Genomic DNA, 23323 nt, shown 5'->3' on the forward strand with positions numbered 1-23323 from the left:
CCCAACCCAATGAGGATAGTACCATAGTCTCCATTTTACAAAATAGGGAAACTGAAACCCAGAGAGGTTTAAATAATTTACTCTATATCAACACAGCTGGATTTGTAATGTGCAATGGACTCATATGAGCAGGGTTTGTAATGTGCAGAGCACATCTGTGGCAGGGTGGGATTTGTAATGTGCAATGGACTTACACAGAAGTTAGGTCAGTACAGAAGACAAAAACTGTTAGAATCAAAATTTCTCTCTAAAATCCCCAAAATTGCTCATAATGTATAGCATTATCTTGTCTTTCAGTTACTCCAAGATAGCTGGCTTTTCCTCCATTTTTGGAGTGGATTGCTTTTTCTTCATCTAATCAACAGTAAAGTCATTGGCTTAGGTTGGGAACTTTAAACACTGGATACAAGCACATAGAGTTTATTTCTCTTAAGTTGTAGATGTGCATGTAGTATGCTGCTAAAGCAGCCAGCACAGTGCCTAGAGCACAGTGGGCACTGAGTGCCTGGAAGCTAGCATTATTCCCCAGTACACGACACTTGTCTTGGCCACTTCCACATATTGCCATCTCTCTGGTGCCTTGGTCCACATTTTCCTCACCTTCTTCACCCCTAAGGCCCTTTCTGCTAATCTGAAACTTCCCTGATTTTTCTTCCTCTCAACCTACATTGATCTTACCCTGCTTCATATGATTACCCAGCTTTGAGAGTCTGGACTTCACAGAGGCAGTGTGATCTGTGGAGTTTTGTCTCCTTCATAGCTCCTAGCACAGATTTGAGTCTTTTATGTGGAGCTCAGTGGTGGCTGAGTTAGGGGTTTCTGCAGCCCTGTTCTGGTTCTATATAATGAACACCCCCAGGGCATCACTGAAGCTGAGCGAGAAGCTTTTGAGCTGCTCCCGGATGATGAACGCCAGTGCATCAAGTGCAAGACCACGTGCTTTCTATCAGCCCTAGCCTGCTATGACTGCCCTGATGGCCTTGTCTGCCTCTCCCACATCAATGATCTCTGCAAGTGCTCCAGTAGCCGGCAGTACTTGAGGTGAGCAGGGGGCCTACCTGGGGGAAGTGGGCTGAGGAGGGGGATGTAGAACTGGGCCAGATGTGCTCTTCCCTGTCCTCTTCCTGTAGGTATCGGTACACCTTGGATGAGCTCCCTGCCATGCTCCATAAGCTGAAGGTCCGGGCTGAGTCCTTTGACACGTGGGCCAACAAAGTGCGAGTGGCCCTGGAGGTGGAGGATGGGCGGAAGCGCAGTGAGTGATGGGGGGACGGAGGGACTCCACAGGCAAGTTCTATTCCCTTTTCTTCTGTACCCTCCACCCCCTTCCTCTGCCTTTACTCAATACTGCCTACTCCTTGCTGCTCTTATTCTCTCTCCAGGCCTTGAAGAGCTGAGGGCACTAGAGTCAGAGGCCCGTGAGCGGAGGTTTCCTAACAGTGAGCTGCTGCAGCGACTAAAGAACTGCCTGAGTGAGGCAGAGGCTTGCGTGTCCCGGGCTCTGGGGCTGGTCAGCGGCCAGGAAGCTGGGTATGGCAGCGTGAGGCATTGGGCACAGATAGCCTGCTGAGGAATGAGCACCTTAGGAAAGGACTGTTGGCAGGGGGTGGTGGTGAACTCTGAGTACCATTAGCAAGTGACATCAACAGGAAGCTGACAAGCACTGTCATTGGAAGAACTGGGGAGGCAAGGAGGCCAGGCAGCTAGAACGGAGGGGAGTACCTCAGTGCTAAGAAAGTTAGGATTGTTTCTTTTTATCAGTACCTGAAGGTACTGATTTCAGACAGGCTGAGGTCAGGGAGTTGTTGGAGGTTTAGGGATAAGAAAAGGACACAGAAGCATACACTTAATCTGAGTTCACAGTAGAATATGGATTATAATTGTCCAGCTTCTGTTGCCATCAATTTCTAAGCTTTCCCCACCAAATAAATCCTATATTCCTCTCTTCTAATTCTTTTCCCTCATCATATGAACATGCATGTATCTTAAAACTCTCCCTCTAACCTGGGCATTTGCAGAGAACTGTGAAGTATGAGAAGTCAAGGTGGGCATGTATGAGGAAAGGTGTTGGGCCTTAGTACAGAGATGGAGGGAGGGGACTGGGCTGGACTTGAAACTACATGTGAAACTCCATAGCCCCCACAGGATGGCTGGTCTGCAGATGACCCTTGCTGAGCTCCGGGCCTTTCTGGACCAGATGAACAACTTGCCTTGTGCCATGCACCAGATTGGGGATGTCAAGGTGAGGAGGGGTGAACTTGGGGTGCTGCTGAGGGTTTGGGGGAGGGGAGGGGGACCTGAGCAGCAGGCCACTCTTGACTTCTTTCAAAAGTGGCAAGTATTTGGGCACGACAGGATACACCTGTGAGTAATAGAGGTAGGAGACAAAGGGTTTGCAAACTGCCTGTTAGAAATGGGATTTGAGGGCCAAGTGGCAAGGGTACAGATACAGGATGCGTAGTCAAGGAAAGGTTTCCTCTTCAAGGTAGAAGAGGTGAAAGGAAGTAACAAGGGTGTTTCTGTGCCTGGAAAGCGGAGTAAAGTTCAAGAAAGTACAGAAATAGGGTGGAAAGAGCAATGGACACCAGTGTGAGTGTAGAGATTGTGAGAAGGCCAAGCATAACAACATTTTTAGGACAGAGGGTCTCCTGATGATATACATCAGAATCCTCTGGGCGCTTAAATAAAGCATAGACTCCTGCTGCTGCTTAGTCACTTCAGTCCTGTCTGACTTTGTGCGACCCTATGGACTGTAGCCCGCCAGGCTCCTCTGTCCACAGACTTTTCCAGTCAAAAGTACTGGAGTGGGTTGTGGTTGCCATGCCCTCCTCCAGGGGATCTTCCCAACCCAGGGATCAAACCCGGGTCTCCTGCATTACAGGCAGATTCTTTACCACTGAGCCACCAGGGAAGCCCTTTAGACTCCTGACCGATCCCTATTAAGAATCTCAAGGAGTGGACCCAGAGATCTGTGTTTTAAAATGTCCCAGGGTATTTAGTGGGCAGTGAGTATTAGGAACCACTGCTTAGGGCCTGGCGAAGGAAGAGTGCCTAGACCATGCTAGGTTCTCTTCCCAAATACTGAAGGGTAAGAAGGTAAATAGGGCAGAGGTACGTGGTGGTGGGATCTCTGTGTGGGCTCTGCTGAGGAGTTTGTTTTTTTGTTTGTGTCCTGGTAGGGTATTCTGGAACAGGTGGAAGCCTACCAAGCTGAGGCCTGTGAGGCTCTGGCCTCATTGCCGTCCAGTCCAGGGCTCCTGCAGTCCCTGCTGGAGAGAGGGCAGCAGCTTGGAGTGGAGGTACCTGAAGCCCAGCAGCTCCAGCGGCAGGTGGAACAGGCACAATGGCTGGATGAGGTTAAACGCACACTGGCCCCGTCAGCCCGAAGAGGCACCCTGGCTGTCATGCGGGGACTGTTGGTAGCAGGTGCCAGTGTGGCCCCTAGCCCTGCTGTGGACAAGGCCCAAGCCGAACTGCAGGAGCTACTGACCATTGCCGAACGCTGGGAGGAGAAGGCCCACCTCTGCCTGGAGGCCAGGTAGGTCTAGCTTCTTCTCCTCCCTGCTCTACTGCATCCTTCAGAGTTTAGCAGAGAAGCTGAAGATGATTCCCATGGGTGGCCTTGAGCACCAGACTCCTGTATTGGTGTATTGACTATCCTATCCTCCCCTTTTTTGTTTAACTCTGTGTTACACGTAGAGTCAGAGGTAGTCTTATGGAGAAACAGAGATGGACAAATGCAGAGCTATATAGAGGACTAGCTCCACAGGCTGACGTGTGCACACAGTCATGAGAAGTACCAACGAGCAGATGAACACCTGTCAGTAGAAAGCCCCACACATGGGACAGTCTGACAAACTGCAGTTCCCAGATTAATACTACAGGTTGTGTGTGTAGGCACTGCCAGCAGGTGGACAGACTGGTGGACAAACAGCATGGGGATACGGCAGAAGTTTTGGTGCGTGCAATATGGAACAAGCAGAGACTGACAGCCGCTTGTAGGCAGAATGCAAGCAAGTAGGCCCAAGTGGCAGCCACAGGGGCTCATACTGCTATACCCAAAAGTCAGGCTGGGCTTCTGGTCACAGAGACCATCCCAGACTGAGGCCTCTTTTTTCCCTACCTTTAGGCAGAAGCATCCACCAGCCACGCTTGAGGCCATAATTCATGAGGCAGAAAACATCCCTGTTCACCTGCCCAACATCCAGGCTCTCAAGGAGGCTCTTGCTAAGGCCCGGGCTTGGATTGCTGATGTGGACGAGATCCAAGTGAGGACCCTGTTGCCCCACCCACCCTTCACCCCAGATCTTCAGTCCAGATGGGAGAGATGTCATACACTGCGTTGTTCTGGGTTGAGTTCGGTTGGCTAGAGCGAGGAAGGGGGCATAGCACATTGTGAGGAGGCAGAACGTGCTTGGTGAGCAGTGTGAAGAACGGTTGCGAGGCTGGCCTGAGGGAAGATAGGATGCTGGTTAAGATGAGAATGGTAGGGGGCAGGGAGGCTAAAAGAGGCCAACCACAACAGCGTAACTGGTCTGGTGGTCCTGGGGACTGCCTGGATATCTGGAGGCTGATCCAGTGGATGTAGGAGTTGGAGGAGAGAGCCAAGTAGGCATACCTTCCTTAGGATGAGTCTTTTCTTCTGGCTCAAGACTGTGAGTCCAGTCCATCTTCCCAATTCAGGGCCAGGGACAGAGTAGCATCAGTAGATGCTGGCGAGTTGAATTGAGCTTTCTCTTGCCCTGTCCCAGAATGGTGATCACTACCCCTGCCTGGATGACTTGGAGGGTCTGGTGGCTGTGGGCCGGGACCTACCTGTGGGGTTGGAGGAACTGAGACAGCTAGAGCTGCAGGTACTGACAGCGCACTCCTGGAGGGAGAAGGCCTCCAAGACCTTCCTCAAGAAGAATTCTTGCTACACTCTGCTGGAGGTGAGGCCTGGGACCTGACCCACAGCCTCTCCTGCCTCTGACCCAGATGAGACAGCTCATGTGAGAATGTGGGTTTGGGGGCTTTGGGTATGGGAAGGAGGGGAACCCCAGACATTCCCTTTCTGCCTGCCTGCCTCAGGTGCTCTGCCCGTGTGCAGACGCCGGCTCAGACAGCACCAAGCGCAGCCGTTGGATGGAGAAGGAGCTGGGGTTGTACAAATCTGACACAGAGCTGCTGGGGCTATCTGCGCAGGACCTCAGGGACCCAGGCTCTGTGGTAAGGAGCTTAGGCCCAGATGGGGAGAAGAGTCTGGCAATGATAGTATCTGAGCCTGGTGACCATGGGCAGACCGCTTGCTCCCTGTGCGTCAGTACTCTTGGTTTGGGAGTGGGGTGTTCATGGTGCCAGAGAAGGAGGGTTGGGGTGCTGACCTCTCCTCCCCTGTCCTGGGCACGGCAGATCGTGGCCTTCAAGGAGGGGGAACAGAAAGAGAAGGAGGGAATCCTGCAGCTACGCCGCACCAACTCCACCAAACCCAGTCCACTGGCATCATCGACCACAGCTTCCTCTGCAACCTCCATCTGTGTGTGTGGGCAGGTGCCAGCCGGGGTGGGAGCTCTGCAGTGTGACCTGTGTCAGGACTGGTTCCATGGGCGATGTGTGTCGGTACCCCGCCTCCTCAGTTCCCCAAGGCCCAGTCCCACCCCATCCCCACTGCTGGCCTGGTGGGAGTGGGACACCAAATTCTTGTGTCCGCTGTGCATGCGCTCACGGCGCCCACGCCTGGAGACCATCTTGGCACTGCTGGTAGCGCTGCAGAGACTGCCTGTGCGGCTGCCTGAGGGTGAGGCCCTACAGTGCCTCACAGAGAGGGCCATCAGCTGGCAAGGCCGTGCAAGGCAGGCTCTGGCCTCTGAGGATGTGACTGCTCTGTTGGGACGGCTGGCTGAGCTTCGCCAGCGGCTGCAGGCTGAACCCAGGCCCGAGGAGCCCCCTACCTACCCTTCAGCCCCCGCCTCTGACCCTCTCAGAGAAGGCAGTGGCAAGGATATGCCTAAGGTGAGCTGTGCAGCCCAGCTCTTTGACCCTCAAATTCCTGTCTCCTAGCCCTTGCCCTTACTTAGGCTCCAGCCCTACTACCCCTGCTCTCTGACTTTTGGTCTCCTTTGGCCTGGCCTTCTTGCCCCATTCTGCCTCCTCTCCAGATCCCTGTAATGCTCAATGCTGGCAGCCTGTGTCTGCCCTTCTCCAGGAGGTGGAGGGTCCCAAGTCTGAAGTTGGGGGGCAGCAGTAGGACCTGGTTCTTCAGTTATCACTACCTTTTCTTGATCTCTTTGGCAGGTGCAGGGGTTGCTAGAGAATGGAGACAGCATGACCAGTCCTGAGAAGGTAGCCCCGGGGGAGGGCTCAGGTAAGAGAGGTAGGTCTAAGTGTGGGTAGGCTGTTAGTGGATCTCACCAGAGTGATCCCTGTGGTCCTTAGCTCTGTCGTGGTAGGGGGCAGGGGTATAACCAGGAGTAGCCTCTAACACAACCTGTCCCCGCAACCCCCCAGACCTGGAGCTGCTGTCCTCGCTGTTGCCACGGTTGACTGGCCCTGTGTTGGAGCTGCCTGAGGCAACCCGGACCCCCCTAGAGGAGCTCATGTTGGAGGGGGACTTGCTTGAGGTGACCCTGGATGAGAACCAGAGCATCTGGCAGCTGCTGCAGGCTGGGCAGCCTCCAGATGTGGAGCGGATCCGCACACTTCTGGAGGTGAGGAGAGGACAGATCATGTGCAGAGCTAGGAGGTCAGGCGGAGCAGTCAAGGAGCTCAGGCCTGACCACTTGTGCTGCACCTCTTTTTGCCTGTTGTGATCACAGCTGGAGAAGGCTGAGCGCCATGGGAGCCGAGCACGGGGCCGGGCACTGGAGAGGCGGCGGCGGCGGAAAGCAGATCGGGGTGGGGAGGGTGATGACCCAGCCCGAGAGGAGCTAGAGCCAAAGAGGGTACGGAGCTCAGGGCCAGAGGCCGAGGAGGCCCAGGAGGAGGAGGAGCTGGAGGAGGAGACTGGGGGTGAGGGTCCACCCCCACCCCTGCCCACCACTGACAGCCCCAGCACCCAGGAGAATGGCTTGGAGCCTGCACTAGGGGCCAGTTCAGGCTCCTCGGGCCCTTTCCCCACTTTGACTCCCCGGCTGCATGTGCCCTGCCCACAGCAGCCGTCTCAGCAACAGTTGTGACAGTGGCTGAGCCTAGCACAGACCCCAACAGAGACCCCTTGGCCTCAAGGATCCTCTTTCTGACCATCAAGCCTGCTTCTTGGGAGGTGGGCGAGTAGGGGGGATGACCACCCCAGCCCACCCCTGAGTCCCTTGACTTTTATATTCTGACTCCAAGGTATTGTTCAGACCTCAGCTCCTGGGGGCTGGCCCCTGGAGTCCCCCTCCCTGGTAGCCTCTAACCAGCATTCCTAGACACCTGAGGCAGATAGACGGATGGGCAGGTGGCAGGGGGGTGGCTGGGGCTGGGCCAGCACCATTCCAGAGAGACAGCCAGTGCATATGCAAACTGGGGGAATCTCCTCTCCCTTCTCTCCCCAGTTGTGGCCCTGGCCAGGCCATGCTACACTAACCTCACCTCCCCCCTTCACTCTTCCTCCTCCTTCCCCCCTTCTCCTGCCTCCATCCCTCCCCTCACCTTCTTCTTCCTTCCCCTGACTTCCACCCAGGAGGAGGAAACTTCACATAGCTGTGCTCACAGTTTATTATTTTAAATAAATTTGGTTGGGGAGCTGAGGAGGGCTCCCTGAGATCTGAAGAAAGCTTTTGGTGCTTGTCCTCATTACCACCTTGACCTTCCCTCCATGTCCTGCCCTGTCTCCTTTCCTCCTCCTGGGTTCATGTTGTAATAAAAGATGATTGTTGGTGTGTAATTAATTTGTTCAAAAGGAAAAAAAGGCAAAACAAGAAACTTGGTTCCAACTGAAGCCTATTTTAATTTTATTTTATTATTTTCCTCTTGTTAGAAATAAAACCCTTAGCAACATTTTTTTGAAACATGTTTCTGAAGTGCATTTCTCTTCGGAAGGTCTCCATCACCTGTCAGTGGAGGAGCTGCGGTGCTGGTGGAGCACAAGGGCTGAAGCCAGGGAGCTGAGTTCTGAAACGAGTTCTGCCAGGTTCTCCTTAACCATGGGCAAGACATCCCAGTTCTCCCCCCACTCCACCCTAAGCTAGTTTTAGCCATCTCCCAAGAGATAGGCCCTGGCACGTAACTCCTACCACAGCTGCCTCCAACTTTATGCCCTCCTGTCCACCCTCTTCGAGCCCCTAGAGGTATGGTTTGTGGGCAGGGCTTTACTGAGGTATAATTTACACACAAAACTGGTGTACCTCTTTTAAATGTACAGTTCAGTGATTCAAAGGGATGTTTCTATTCTGCTTAAAACCACCCATGATGCGTCATTGCCCTTAAGATACACATGGACACAGGGTTGAGCCTTAAACAATGGGTTTGAACTATGAGGGTCCACTTAAACTCAGGTTCTTTCCAATAAATACGTATTGACACTACTGTACTATACACCATGTGTCAAATCCACAGATGATATGGAAGACTGGCTTTAAAGTGACATGCAGATTTTCTACCCTAACACACACACGTACACACACATCCATGTAATCTCATTTTGGAATGCTTTCTTGTCAGACCCATATGCTGGGTCTTTCAGGGGCCCTTCCCTGGTTTTTCTCTACCCTCAAGGGTTTTTCCTACCTCTGAGTGAGGAGGTAGGAAAAAGGACCTCCCCCAGTTAGGTCATTTACAGTCACCAAATTCACTTTTTAAAAAACAGCATTACTATACTAGATTTTACATACTACACAGGTTTCACTCACTAAAGTATACAATTCAGTGGCTTTCAGTATATTCTAGTTGTATAATCATCACTGCAGAAGGTTTTAGAACATTTTTGTCATTCCAGAAAGAAACTCTACACTCGTTAGGCATCACTTCTCACCCCTGGTCCCCCACTCCTAGACTACCCCTTAATCTATAAGGGTTTGTCTATTTTGGACATACATAAGTGGGATCATATAATATGTGATTCCTTGTGACTGTTCTTTGACTTAGCATAATGGTTTCAAGGTGAGTTCACTTTAAAATACAGATTATTAATGGTGACTTTATATTGGATAGATTTTTTTCCCCCTCCTGGGCCCCAAAGTCTTTAAAATGAGGGTGACTAAGGCTCTAAAATCAGAGACCATCACTGGAGTTAGTTAACATGTTTTTAATGGGGGTTTGCATGCATCTGTTACACTGGCAAGAAGACAAACCACATTGCGTCAGATTCATAAAGGGATCCTAGTCCCTCCAAAGGCTAAGAACCGCTCTTCGTAGTCCTTAATACTGTGTTCAGATCTGCGCATGATGGGAGGATATGGGGGAGGAAGCAAGAGCACCATCCCAACTAAGCCAGCCCACCAGCTTCCCATCATGCCTGGTTCTTCAAGGGCTTTTCTTTCAATGTGCTTGCACAGAGGGCTTAAAGGCTAATGGGCAGGCTTTGGTGCCTACCCCGGGAACCCAGAACACTGCCACTCTGCCCTTTCTCATGTGAATGCTCAGTGGGTTCATTTTGTTACTATCCAGTTGATAGTAACCTAGTGATGAGAAAGCCCACCCACTTCTAGCAGCTTTGATTTGTTGGGGCTTTGACTTGATATCTGCCTCAGCCCTGCCTCCAGTCTTCCAGCCAGGAGATGGTGGGCTGTGCAAGTAATGGGAGGCATGGGCCAGTGGACACCTCAACTTGGGCTCATTTTGATCCCAGTCCACTGGGAAAGCCTGGTCTTTTGTTTGCCCACTTACATGGAATTGAGCATGAAAAGTGGTTGGAGGAGACCACCTGAGAGGAGACTGGGATGTGAAAGCTGGGACAGGGACAGGAAAGGGCTGTCTCTCAGCACTTCACTACCACTCTCACCTGGAGGCAGACCCCAGAACAGGACCCTGGTCTAACAGGAGAGGAAGAGTGTGCCTACAATCTGTAGCAGCTCCCCTGCTTGAGAACTTGGCCCAGGCTCAGGCCCTCCAAAGGAAGGGGCTCACCAGTTTCTAGACAGCCTTTCCCATCTTGGCACTGCCCTGCCTCATCCCTCAGTGATATGCATCCCGTGAGCTCTGCGGGAGAGGTGCTAGCCCCCATCCTGTGAGACCCAGCTCAAATATGACCTCTTCCAGAGAGCTTGCTCTGGGTGCAGATGTGTCTCCTTTTTCAGACTCACCTATAAAGGAGTGACTGCCCTGGGGAATTCCAGATGAGTGGCAGATGGGGAGAAAGAGCACTGGGGAAGCACAATATCTTCACCTCGAAGTCATTTTCTTCTGAAGAGACATCATTTTGGAGACAGATGCAGGTTCCTAGGGGCTGCCAAATCCCTCAGAATGGCTCTTGAGTCCACAGTAACAGGGATGGGAAGAGACATCACTTCTACTAAGGACTTTCCAACCCCTTCCCCCTCCGTAGTGCCCCCACTGTGCTTTAGGTGGTGCTTGAAACACTCTTCCCACCCCCAAGTCCCCTGTACTGGGAGTTCCTAGAGGGAAGGCAAGGCCCAAGCCTAAGGCCTCTGCTCCCACTTTCAGTCAGGGCTCAGAAGAAGAGGGAGACAGGAACAGCGTTTGGAGTCTCATTCTGTTCTCTGCAGTGCATAAAGCTCCTTGGTAAGGGTGTTACTCGACAGGAGTGGGGCCTGGGGTCTGAGGTCCATGATCACTGAGACTCTGAAGGGATAGACACTGACCATGCGTCCCAGAAGCCCTGAAATTGTGATGATGGGAAAAGAGGGATTTGGAGACAGAAATGCATTCCCTGCCTCTGGGGCACCCACCTTCCAGGAAAGGGAAGGGAAGAGCCTCTTGTGAACTCCTTTCTGGGTGCCAAGCTACATGTGAGATATTTCACGAAGTCTTTGTCATATACACAGGAAACAGACCCCACAAAGAGTGTATCTAGCTCAGGTAGTATCAGCTGGGATTCCCACTAAATCTCTGAACCTACAGCTTGTGTTACATGAGAGCAGGGATCCAAAGTAATCAGCCTGCCCCTGGGAAACAGTTCATAGCTGGGGTTCAGTGTTGCTGTCTACTGTTGGCAGGTGGGACTTCAGCAGTGCTATAGCCAGATTGTCTTTGGTAGGTAGAAGTCCACATGCTGAACTTGTACATAACCTGCATGCCTTCCCGTATTGGTTACGTATTACTGCATATGTGTGCTAAGTCACTTCAGTTGTGTCTCTTTGTGACCCCATGGTCTGTAGCCCTCCAGGCTCCTCTGTCCATGGGATTCTTCAGGCAAGAATACTGGCATGGGTTGCCATGCCCTTCTCCAGGGTATCTTCCCAACCCAGGGATCGAACCCGTGTCTTTTATGTCTCCTGCATTGGCAGGCGGGTTCTTTACCACTGATCCACCAGGGAAACCCCTATGCAGCAGCATTACTGCAAATTACTTCAAAAACAGTGGCTTAAAACAACATGTTAGTATCAACATACATACACTACCATGTGTAATTTAGATAGCTGGTGAGAAGTTGCTATATAACATGGGGAACCCAGCCTGGAGCTCTGTGATGACCTAGAGGTGTGGGACAGGGGGAGGGGAGGGGAGGGAGGCTCAAGAGGGAGGGGATATATGTATAATTATGGCTGATTCACATTGCTGCATGGTAGAAACCAACACAACATTGTAAAAAATAAATTTTAAAAAAATGCTGAAGAGAAAACCTAAATAAAACAATGACATTTATCTCAGTTCCTGTAGATCAGAAATCTGGGCACAACTTAGCTGGGTTTTTATTTCAGAATCTCTCACAGGCTACAATCAAGGTGTCAGATGGGGCTGCAGTCATCCCAAGGCTTGACTGGGGAAGGATCTGCTTCCAAGCTCAATGTATGGCTGTTGGCAGGACTTAGTTCCTTGTGGGCTATTAGACTAAGTGCTTCAGTTTCTTGCCGACTGTTGGTGGAAGCCATCCTCAAATTCCTTGCTGTATGGACTTTCCCACAGACCAACTCACAACATGGCTGCTTATTTCAACAGGGTGATCAAGTGAGATTAGACAGGAGCGTGAGGGGACATGGGGAGAAAATTGCACACGCAAGATAGAAGTCACAGTCTTTACAACCTAGTCTCAGAAGTGACATCCTACCACTTTTACAATATTCCACTCACTAGAAGTAAGTCATTAGGTCCAGGCCACACTCTCAGGGAGGGGGTTATACAAGGATATAAATACCAGGAGGTGGGGATCATTGGCAGCCACCTTGGAGACTTCTACTGTTTGTCCTCAGGCCCCAATGATATATGTCCCTTCCACATGCAAAATACATTTACCCCCTCCCAAGGTCTGTAAAAGTCTCATTTCATTAGAACATTGTCTGAAAGTCCAGAATCTCATCTAAATCAGGTCCAAGTGTGAAGGGTTCCTTTGGTGTATTCCTTAAGTATGGCTCCTTAAGTACTATTCCCCCCACCCCCACTACCGGTAGATCTGTGAAATTTAGAGACAAGTTATATCTGTCTCCAACACACCCCAACATACAATGGTGGAACAGACACAGGATATTGGCTACAGACATTCCATTTCAAAAAGGGGAAATGGGAGACACAAAGGAGTCACTGGTCTATAGCAACTGTGAAATCCCACTGGGCACATGGAAGTTCCTGGATTAGGTTTCAAGGCCTGGAGATAATTATCTAGGGTTTCTGGGCTCTGCTTGGCTCTGCTTTCTGGGCTCTTGGTCCCACCCTCTGTGCCTTCCTTCCTTTTTCACGAAAGGTAGCACATATTCGCAGGTGAGTAGTTTCCCCAGTCTGCTTCCTGCCAGTAAAATGTTGGGGGTCCAAATGGTTTCTTTTCATTTTGTATTGTGCCTGTAATCAGTTGCCACTGAGAAATGATTCCAATAGTGGGGCTTGGTGTACCTTGCTGTCAGTAGGTTGGGTGCTCAACAGTTGCTATAGCCAGACTGGCCTTGGTGAAAGTCTATATTGTAGAGCTTGTGTCTAAATTCCATGCATGCCACCATGGCCATTTTGTTCAGGAGTTCATTGGATAAGAAACTGAGGTTGGCTGGCATCCACAGGACAGGACATCTTAGCCATCTGATTGAGATCTTCCTCAACAGTTGATTCTCTCTGCTGCTCATTTATGTGGGAATATGAATACCTTCACACCCATTCCAAAAGGGACATCCATATGCCTCTTCCCCAGACCTCCCCCTTGAACAATATTTCAATCTTGTTCTAAGTCCTGGACCACCTAGCCAAGTCATTACTAACTACTCACGAATCAGTGGATATCTAAACCTCTGACCATTTGTGTGACCAGTCACTGAAAAGTTCCCTTCCCGTTGTCCCCAGGATCAACCCTAAGTGGAGCTATAACACTGCAGCTAGCCATGTCCAGCTGGTGCCAAAATACTATGCAAAACAATCTGTGAACCAAGCTTAACTATTGTGCCTCTGAGTCACCTGGTCACAGGGAACACCCCATGAGACTCAGGTGTGAGAAAGGGATGGCAGTGCAGCCAGTGGGAGTATGAGCCACCTGCTCAGACAGCTTACTTTTTTTTTCCTTTTAATTGGAAGCTAATTACTTTATACATTCACATGAATCATCCATGGGTGTACATGTGCTCCCCATCCTGAATCCGCTTCCCACCTCCCTCCGTATCCCATCCCTCAGGGTCATCCCAGTGCACCCTGTCCCATGCATCAAACCTGGACTGGTGATCTATTTCACATATGATAATATACATGTTTCAATGCTATTCTCTCAAATCATCTCACCCTTGCCCTCTCCCACAGAGTCCAAAAGTCTGTTCTTTACATCTGTGTCTCTTATGCTGTCTCGCATATAACGTCATTGTTACCATCTTTCTAAATTCCATATATATGTGTTAGTATACTGTATTGGTGTATTTCTTTCTGGCTTACTTTGCTGTGTATAATAGGCTCCAGTTTCATTCACCTCGTTAGAACTGATTAAAATGCATTCTTTTTAATAGCTGAGTAATACTCCATTGTGTATATGTACCACAGCTTTCTTATCCATTCATCTGCCAATGGACATCTAGGTTGCTTCCATGTCCTGGCTATTATAAACAGTGCTGCGATGAACATTGGGGTGCACGTGTCTCTTTCAATTCTGGTTTCCTTGGTGTATATGCCCAGCAGTGGGATTGCTGAGTCATATGGCAGTTCTATTTCCAGTTTTTTATGGAATCTCCACACTGTTCTCCATAGTGGCCGTTCTAGTTTGCATTCCCACCAACAGTGTAAGAGGGTTCCCTTTTCTTCTCACCCTCTCCAGAATTTATTATTTGTAGACTTTTTGATAGCAGCCATTCTGACTGGCGTGAGATGGTACCTCATTGTGGTTTTGATTTGCATTTCTCTGATAATGAGTGATGTTGAGCATCTTTTCATGTGTTTGTTAGCCATCTGTATGTCTTCTTTGGAGAAATGTCTGTTTAGTTCTTTGGCCCATTTTTTGATTGGGTCGCTTATTTTTCTGGAATTGAGCTGCAGGAGTTGCTTGTATATTTTTGAGATTAATTGTATCTTGCTTGTATATATATTTTTTAATGTTTTTATTTATTTATTTTTTATTTTTTGATCGTATATTTTTGAGATTAATGACTGGTGGACCATCATGATAGTCTAGGTCATGGGGATTAATTCAGAACCAGTATCTATTATATTTCAAAAGGTCTGGGTATTTCCCTGTCCCCAAGGCACAATTATGTTGGCTACAGGTTCCTGTGGGAAAAGCAAGGAGGGAGAGTTCACAATACACCCTTGTGAAAAGTGTAGCAAGTATTACTTCAAGTAGACCCTCCCCTTCATTCAAAGGGCTCCAGTCTATGAACTACGGGGAGAGGCTGGGACTCTACATTTTGGGGACTAGATCAAGCCTCCATTTGCTAGACTAGATTTTTTTTTGTTGCGTGAATCAAGTAGGACCTTATTAGGCTGTCCATCTATTTGGCCCCAGGGTAACCACGTTTAATTAGCCACAATTACACATCCCCACAGGTCAAATCACCATTCTGATTTCTGCTATGGTTCCGCTGTCCATTATAGGGATCAGAACAGACTTGTTTCTAAAGGTGATCCTATCAACCCCATTGAAATCAGGGGGCCCATCTCTTATCATGAACCCAAATTACAGGGAAAAAAACACTACAATGTTTTTAAGGAGGCTGGTGCTTACTTGTTTTAGTTAAAGTAAAGTTAGCTTCTGAGACAGAAAAAAAAATCTGTGAAATTTAAGACAATAACATTCACTTCTTGCTTCTGCAATCTTCCAAAACAACCATTAATAGCTGGACTGACTTTTTCTAAGTGGTGATTCAGGGTCCTAGGCATCTTCTGTGAAGATGATCTGCCACCTTCAAATGTGGTCACCATTGTACTATTGTCATCTCCATCGCAGCCAAATAAAAGAAGGTGAGACCATGTGGGAGGTTTTAATGAGCTAGGCCTAGACTGTAGTGTACAGCACTTCTGCTCACATTCCATTAGCTAGAACTCAGATAGCGGTCACATTCAACTGCAAGGGATGCTGGAAGATATAATCTGAATTTGTCCCAAAAAGGAAGAATAAAAACATGCCTAGTGACCACCTAGCTAGTCTCTGCCATCTAATAATGCATGTCTTGAAGCCTTTGTGAAAGGAGTGTCCACATAGTTAGGGGGTGAGTTAAGTGGGTTATACAGAATGAATTGATTCCAGCACTCTGATTTCTTTTTATTTTGAAAATTTTTACTGCGTTTGGTTTCCATGTGGAAGCACTGGCAGAACTGAAAAGAGGCAGCATGTTCCACTTACTTTTCTGAAAGATCACATAGCTAGATGAAATCTCTCCCCACCCAGAGCTGATTTAATAAACCTCACCCCAAACCCACCCCAAGCAAAAGATTAAAACAAAGGTTTGTGGTGATCATTTAAAAAACAATACCACGTGTGAGATGGTCAGCATCTGGATTTCTGTGACCTACATTTGATGTGTGCTCCTCTTCCTCTCACCTGCGTCCAACCCCCCGCACTCCCCCCTCCCCATCTTCAGGCCCTTCCTCCTTCAACTAAGACTCAACACACAAGTGTGCAAGTGGAAACACTACTCAGTCTCAGTACTACAGGCTTAGATGTCTGCCAATTCCAGCGGATGGACGGTCATCTCTCAACTTTGTAATGTTGCCCTTGCGTCACGGTCAGCTAACGCAGGTCCACTGTCTCTCAGGTTGAAATACAGACAAGATATGGGTACGTACACATTTATGGGTCTAAAATATCAGAAAGTAAACCCACTGCGAAAATTTACAAAATGAGGAAGAGGGGGGTCGACGGGTTGGGGGCAGCTGTGGCTGTTTCACTTAGGCAGTAACACTGCTGAATGGACACTGTGCTAGGAGAGGGAGGGAGGTTGGGTGCTCAGTCAGTAAGCAGAAGAAACAAAGGAAACAGAGCTTGCCTGAAGCTACGTCATTTTCTTCTTGTGATTGTGTAAGGCATTTTAAACGGGAAAAACTTCTTTCCTTCGCATTCTTCCAAATAATCATTTGGAATATAACTTGTGATTCAGAATACAAATAAGACCCCTTTCATCTCCAGCCCCCACCTCCAAAATCATTCTACACACCCAGGGCCCATAGAGTACAAGGCAGGCGATTGATTTCACGAATCAGGAGGCATTATGCTCACATGGGGCATGAGGCCACTGTGTCAAGGACACTTTTTAGGGCTTCAACCCTGATCCCGGCCCTCTCAGAGTACAAGGGTAAGAATCCATCTTCAGTGAGGATTTAAGTCCCAGATCCTTAGAAAAGTTCAATCTTCCAAGACTGAACCAGGAAGAAATAGAAATTATGAACAACCCAATTACAAGCACTGAAATAGGAACTGTGATTAAAAAAATCTCCTCCCCAAAAACAAAAGCCCAGGTCCAGATGGCTTCACAGGTGAATTCTATCTAACATTTAGAGAAGAGCTAATGTCTATCCATCTAAAACTCTTTCAAAAAATTGCAGAGGAAGGAACCCTTCCTAACTCATTCTATGAGGCCACCATCACCCTGATACCAAAGCCAGACAAAGACAACACACAAAAAGAAAACTACAGGCCAATATCACTGATGAACATAGATGCAAAAATCCTGAACAGAATTCTAGCAAACAGAATTCAATAAAGCATTAAAAAGCTCATACACCATGATCAAGTTGGGTTTATTTCAGGGATGCAAGGATTCTTCAATATACACAAATCAATCAATGTGGTACACCATATTAACAAATTGAAAGATAAAAACCATATGATCATCTCAATAGATGCAGAAAAAGCCTTTGACAAAAATTCAGCACCCATTTATGATTAAAACTCTTCAAAAAATGGGCACAGAAGGAACCTACCTCAACATAGTAAAGGCCATATATGATGAGCCTAGAGCAAACATTATGCTCAATGATGAAAAACTGCAAGCATTCCCCCTAAGATCAGGAACAAGACAAGGGTGTCCACTCTCACGACTATCATTCAACATAGTTTTGGAAGTCCTAGCTACAGCAATCAGAGAAGAAAAATAAAAGGAATCCAGATAGGAAAAGAAGAAGTCAAGCTCTCACTGTTTGCAGATGACATGATACTATACATAGAAAACCCTAAAGGTACTATCAGAAAATTATTAGAGCTTATTTAGCAAAGTTGCAAGATACAAAATCAATACACAGAAATCACTTGCATTCCTATATACTAATAATGAAAAATCAGAAAAATAAATTAAGGAATAAATCCTGAATTCACCATTGCAACAAAAAGAATAAAATATCTAGGAATAAACCTACCTAAGGAGATAAAAGACCTGTATACAGAAAATCATAAGACACTGATGAAAGATATCAAAGATGACATAACAGATGGAGAGATATTCCATGTTCCTGGGTAGGAAGAATCAATATTGTGAAAATGACTATACTACCAAATGCGATCTACAGATTCAATGAGATTCCTATCAAATTACCAATGGCATTTTTCACAGAACTAGAACAAAATAAATCACAATTCATATGGAAACACAAAAGACCTAGAATACCCAAACCAGTCCTGAGAAAGAAAAATGGAGCTGAAGGAATCAAACTTCCTGACTTCAGATTATACTACAAAGCTACAGTCATCAAGACACTAAGCTACTGGCACAAAAACAGAAATATAGACCAATGGAACAAGATAGAAGGCCCAGAAATAAACTCATGCACCTATGGGTACCTTATTTTTGACAAAGGAGGCAAGAATATACAATGGGGCAAAGACAGCCTCTTCAATGGTGCTGGGAAAACTGGACAGCTACATGTAAAAGAATGAAATTAGAACACTTACTAACACCGTACACAAAAATAAACTCAAAATGGATTAAAGACCTAAATGTAAGATCAAAAACTATAAAACTCTTAGAGGAAAACATAGGCAGAACACTTGATGACATGAATCAAAGCAAGATCCTGTATGACCCACCTTCTAAAGTAATGGAAATAAAAACAAAAGTAAATAAGTGGGACCTAATTAAACTTAAAAGCTTTTGCAAAGGAAACTATAAACAAGGTGAAAAGACAACCCTCAGAATGGGAGAAAATAATAGCAAATGAAACAACTGACAAAGGATTAATTTCCAAAATATACAAGCAACTCATACAAAATTCGAGAAAAACAAACAACCCAATCAAAAAGTGGGCAGAAGATCTAAACAGACGTTTCTCCAAAGAAGACATACAGATGGCTAACAAACACATGAAAAGATGCTCAACATCGTTCATTATTAGAGAAATGCAAATCAAAACTACAATGAGATATCACCTCACACTGGTCAGAATGGCCATCATCAAAAAGTCTACAAAAAATAAATGCTGGAGAGGGTGTGGAAAAAAGGGAATGCTCTTACACTGTTGGTGGGAATGTAAATTCATACAGCCACTATGTATGATGGTACTTAGATTTCTTAAAAAAGCAGGAATAAAACCACCATATGACCCAGCACTATGTGACTCCTAGACATATACCCTGAAGAAACCAAAATTGAAAAAGACACTTGTACCCCAATGTTCACTACAGCACTATTTACAATAGCTAGAACATGGAAGCAACCTAGATGTCCATCAACAGATGAATGGATAAAGAAGTTGTGGTACTTCTGAGTAATATTACTCAGCCATAAAAAGAAACACATTTCAGTCAGTTCTAATGAGGCAGATGAACCTAGAGCCTATTATACAGAGTGAAGTAAGTCAGAAACAGAAAGATAAATATCATATACTAACGCATATATATGGAATCTAGAAAGATGGTATGGGAGAATTTATTTTCAGGGCAGCAGTGGAGAAACAGACATAGAGAACAGACTTATGGACACGGGGAGAGGGGAGGAGAGAGTGACATGTATGGAGAGGGTAAGATGGAAACTTACATTACCAAATGTAAAATAGATAGCCAATGTGAATTTGCTGTATGTCTCTGGGAACTCAAACAGGGGCTCTGTATCAACCTAGAGGGGTGGGATGGGGAGAGAGATGGGAGGGAGGTTCAAGAGGGAGGGGACATATGCATACCTATGGCTGATTCATGTTGAGGTTTGACAGAAAACAACAAAATTCTGTAAAACAATTATCCTTCACTTAATAAATAAATTTTAAAAATCTCCTATTAAAAACTATTTATTTAAATTAGAGGATAACTACTTTACAATATTGTGATGCTTTTTGCCATACATCAGTATGAATCAGCCATAGGCATACATGTGTCCGCTCCCTCTGAAGCCCCCTCCCATCTCCTTCTCCAGTCTATCTCTCCAGGTTGTCACAGAGCACCGGCTTTGGGTGCCCTGCATCATACATCAAACTCTCACTGGCTATCTATTCTAGATATGGTAATGTATATATTTCAATGCTATTCTCTCAAATCATCCCACCCTCTCCTTCTCTGACTGATCCCAAAAGTCTGTTCTTTATGTCTGTGTCTCCTTTGCTGCCCTGCATGTAAGATTGTCAGTACCATCTTTCTAGATTCCACATATATGTGTTAATATACAGTACCTGTCTTTTTCTTTGCCTTACTCTCTACAATATTACACTGTATAATAGGCTATAATAGGTTCATCTACCTCATTAGAACTGACTCAAATGGCTTCCTTTTTATAGCTGAGTAATATTCCATTGTGTGTATGTAAGGAAACTATAAGCAAGGTGAAGAAACAACCTTCACAATGGGGGAAACTAATAGCAAATGAAACAACTGACAAAGAATTAATTTCCAAAATACATAAGCAGCTCAAGTAGTTCAATACCAGAAAAACAAACAACCCAATCAAAAAGTGGGCAGAAGATCTAAACAAACATTTCTCCAAAGAAGACATAGAGATGGCTAATAAACAAATGAAAAGATGCTCAATATAGCTCATTACTGCTGCTGCTAAGTTGCTTCAGTCGTGTCCAACTCTGTGCAACCCCATAGACGGAAGCCCACCAGGCTCTTTCAACCCTGGGATTCTCCAGGCAAGAACACTGGAGTGGATTGCCATTTCCTTCCCCAATGCAGGAAAGTGAAAAGTGAAAGTGAAGTCACTCAGTCGCCACCAGGCTCCTCCGTCCATGGGATTTTCCAAGCAAGAGTACTGGAATGAATTGCCATTGCCGTCTCCGAGCCCATTACTACAGAAATGCAAATCAAAATCACAATGAGGTATCATCATCTCACACCAGTCAGAATGGCCATCATCAAAAAGTATACAAACAATAAATGCTGGAAAGGATGTGGAAAATAGGGAACCCTCTTACTTTGTTGGTGGGAATGCAAATGGATACAACCACTATGGAGAAGAGTATGGAGATTCCTTTAAAACTAGGAATAAAACTACCATATGACCCAGCAATCCCACTACTGGGCATATACCCCGAGGAAACCAGAATTGAAAAAGACACCTGTACCCCAATGTTCATTGCAGCAATATTTACAATAGCTAGGACACAGAAGCAACCTGGATGTCCACCAGCAGATGAATGGGTAACAAATGATTTTAAAAAGTAAAAAAGAGGGCTCCCCTGGTGACTCAGTGGTAAAGACTCCACCTGCCAATGCAGGAGACAAGGGTCCGATCCCTAGTACGGGAAGATCCCACATGCCATGAAGCAACTAAGCCCATGTGCCACAACTGTTGAGTCTCTGCTCTGGAGCCAGTTAGCCGAAACTAGGCCGGCATGCCCTAGAGCCCGTGGTCTGCAACAACAGAAGCCACTGCAACGAGAAGCTGCAGTACAACTACAGAGTAGCCCCGCTCACAGCAACTAGAGAAAAGCCTGCATGCAGCAATGAAGACCCAGCCCAGCCCAGCCAAAAATAAATAAAACTATTATATTTTTTAAAAGGAAAAAGAAAAGCAGAAAGGATGATCTTTTAAAAACAAAACACAGAGACTTTTTTTTTTCTGCAATGTTCTGCCATTTTACTTGAGACATTAAACAAAAAATGTCTTATTTAGAGTTGTTGTGTTGGTTTTTTGGTTTGGACATTCTTAAGACCCAATCCAAGGGTAGTGCTGGGATGTGGTTTGTGTCTGAGTGGCAATGCTGGTCAGGGTCTTTCAGATCACATGCTGGTACCCGTCTGTCTTCCCTTGGTTTGGCATGACAAAGGGGCTGGCCCAGCCTAGAGAGAAGCGGTGGCCAAAAACGGCTTTCAGGTTCACCCATGTTGTTTTCTTGGCCCATTTTCTGTCTTCCTTTTTCAGTTGTTCTATTCCCGTCTCATCTGTGCAGATGGAGAGCATCTGGATCCGGAACATGGCCGATGTGAAAATGAGGAAGAGCAGCGCCTCCAAGCCGAGGAAGATGAGGAGGGTCATCGTGGTGGGCGAGAAGGAGCTGCAGTCTTCTTCAAAGCAATGCAGGAAGTGGAATCCCACCAAGATGAGGGCGTGCAAAGAAATGAGAGCTACGTACATTGTAAACAGGACGAAGTATTTCTGGTTCTTCTCGCCGACACAGTTGTTGATCCAGGGACAATGGTGGTCCATCTTCCGAATGCACCGCTTACAAATCCTGCAGTGGTGGGCTCGGTCGGGCTTGATGCTGCAGCATTTGGGACAGCTGTACAGCACCTGCCCAGACGTCAGCTGTAAACTCTCGATGAATTCTTTAGTGGCATTTCCTTTGGGCACAGCCCCAGGGTCGGTCAACATGGCCCGGCAGTGGGAAGCCAGGGCCAAGAAGACCAGCACGCTGAACACGATTCCGTTGATGGCGCTGTACATGTAGTCCCCAGATGGAATCAGCATGACGAAGAGGACCACGAACTCCGCATATAAGACCAGAAACCAGGTGACAATGGCAAAGACAATGCCACAGCCATCGCGGATGAACCACATGGCGCCCGTCGGATAGGGGTGAGAAGGTGGGACGCACTTCTCTGACTGGAAGCACTCTGGTTTCCGCTCAAAGTCTCAGAAGCGGAGGGCGGGGATAAACATCCTAAGCTATTCTGTCCATACTGGCCTTGTGAAGCCCCAGTCAGTTCCTCAGTCCCAGACTCCTGGTGGGGCTCCCGTTGCCGCCACCGTCGTCGCTCCTCAGGCAGCCCCCGACCGGTGACCCGACCTCAGGCTGCGGCGATGGCTCCCCGGCAGGAGGCGCCGCAGCTTCCGGGATTCGGCCGGACGCGAGGCGGCGCGCCCATCAAGCGCCCCTCAGTGGGGTGGCGGCGGCTGCAGGAGCCGGCGCCGCCCACCATTCTTACTGACCTAAACCTTTGGAAGTCAGTTATGCTCACCAGTTACCATCGATGTCACTAACATTTGGATTCCTCCCTCTACACTGTACAGTTGTACAATTAACATAGGCTACTGTTGGGCTTCCCTGGTGGCTCAGATGGTAAAGTGTCTGCCTGCAGTGCGGGAGACCCGAGTTCGATCCCTGGGTTGGGAAGATCCCCTGGCGAAGGAAATAGCAACCCACTCCAGTACTCTTGCCTGGAAAATTCCATGGGCTGAGGAGCCTGGTGGGTTACAGTCCATGGGGTCGCAAAGAGTCGGACACGACTGAGCGACTTCACTTCACTGTTGAGTCCAGGCTTTCCCTGGTGTGGTGGCTCAGATGGTAAAGAAGCTGCCCGCAATGCAGGAGACCCAGGTTCAATCCCTGGGTCAGGAAGATTCTCTGGAGAAGGGAATGGCGACCCACTCCAGTATTCTTGCCTGGAGAATTCCATAGGCAGAGAAGCCTGGCGGGCCCCAGTCCACAGGGTCAAAAAGAGTCAGACACGACTGAGCGACTAACACATTTGAGTCCAGGTTTCAGTCAGTAG

At 47.5% G+C, this 23323-nt stretch overlaps 1 protein-coding gene and 1 pseudogene across 10 annotated transcripts in view; one reads left to right on the forward strand and one right to left on the reverse strand.

Moving 5' to 3' along the window:
* KDM5C (lysine demethylase 5C) overlaps nt 1-7970 on the forward strand; it is a 31235-nt gene extending 23265 nt beyond the window's left edge. For 3 of the 9 annotated variants that reach the window (XM_027535268.1, XM_027535259.1, XM_027535266.1), the window contains 12 exons: nt 860-1041; nt 1131-1255; nt 1383-1530; nt 2137-2242; nt 3180-3538; nt 4130-4268; nt 4752-4931; nt 5071-5208; nt 5392-5991; nt 6274-6352; nt 6487-6686; nt 6795-7970. In XM_027535268.1, the coding sequence (XP_027391069.1) occupies nt 860-1041; nt 1131-1255; nt 1383-1530; nt 2137-2242; nt 3180-3538; nt 4130-4268; nt 4752-4931; nt 5071-5208; nt 5392-5991; nt 6274-6352; nt 6487-6686; nt 6795-7154 (2616 nt within the window). In that variant the 3' untranslated portion in view covers nt 7155-7970. The remainder of the gene's footprint in view (nt 1-859; nt 1042-1130; nt 1256-1382; nt 1531-2136; nt 2243-3179; nt 3539-4129; nt 4269-4751; nt 4932-5070; nt 5209-5391; nt 5992-6273; nt 6353-6486; nt 6687-6794) is intronic. The other 6 variants (XM_027535263.1, XM_027535267.1, XM_027535261.1 and 3 more) reach the window with 5 other exon arrangements.
* A 13460-nt stretch (nt 7971-21430) lies between these two features.
* LOC113887705 lies at nt 21431-22936 on the reverse strand (annotated as a pseudogene). Its single transcript, XR_003509799.1, has one exon. The product of XR_003509799.1 is annotated as a palmitoyltransferase ZDHHC3 pseudogene (transcript).
* Between the last annotated feature and the right edge of the window lie 387 nt (nt 22937-23323).

Source organism: Bos indicus x Bos taurus, chromosome X (assembly GCF_003369695.1).
Source record: "Bos indicus x Bos taurus breed Angus x Brahman F1 hybrid chromosome X, Bos_hybrid_MaternalHap_v2.0, whole genome shotgun sequence".
NCBI classification, from domain to species: Eukaryota; Metazoa; Chordata; class Mammalia; order Artiodactyla; family Bovidae; genus Bos; species Bos indicus x Bos taurus.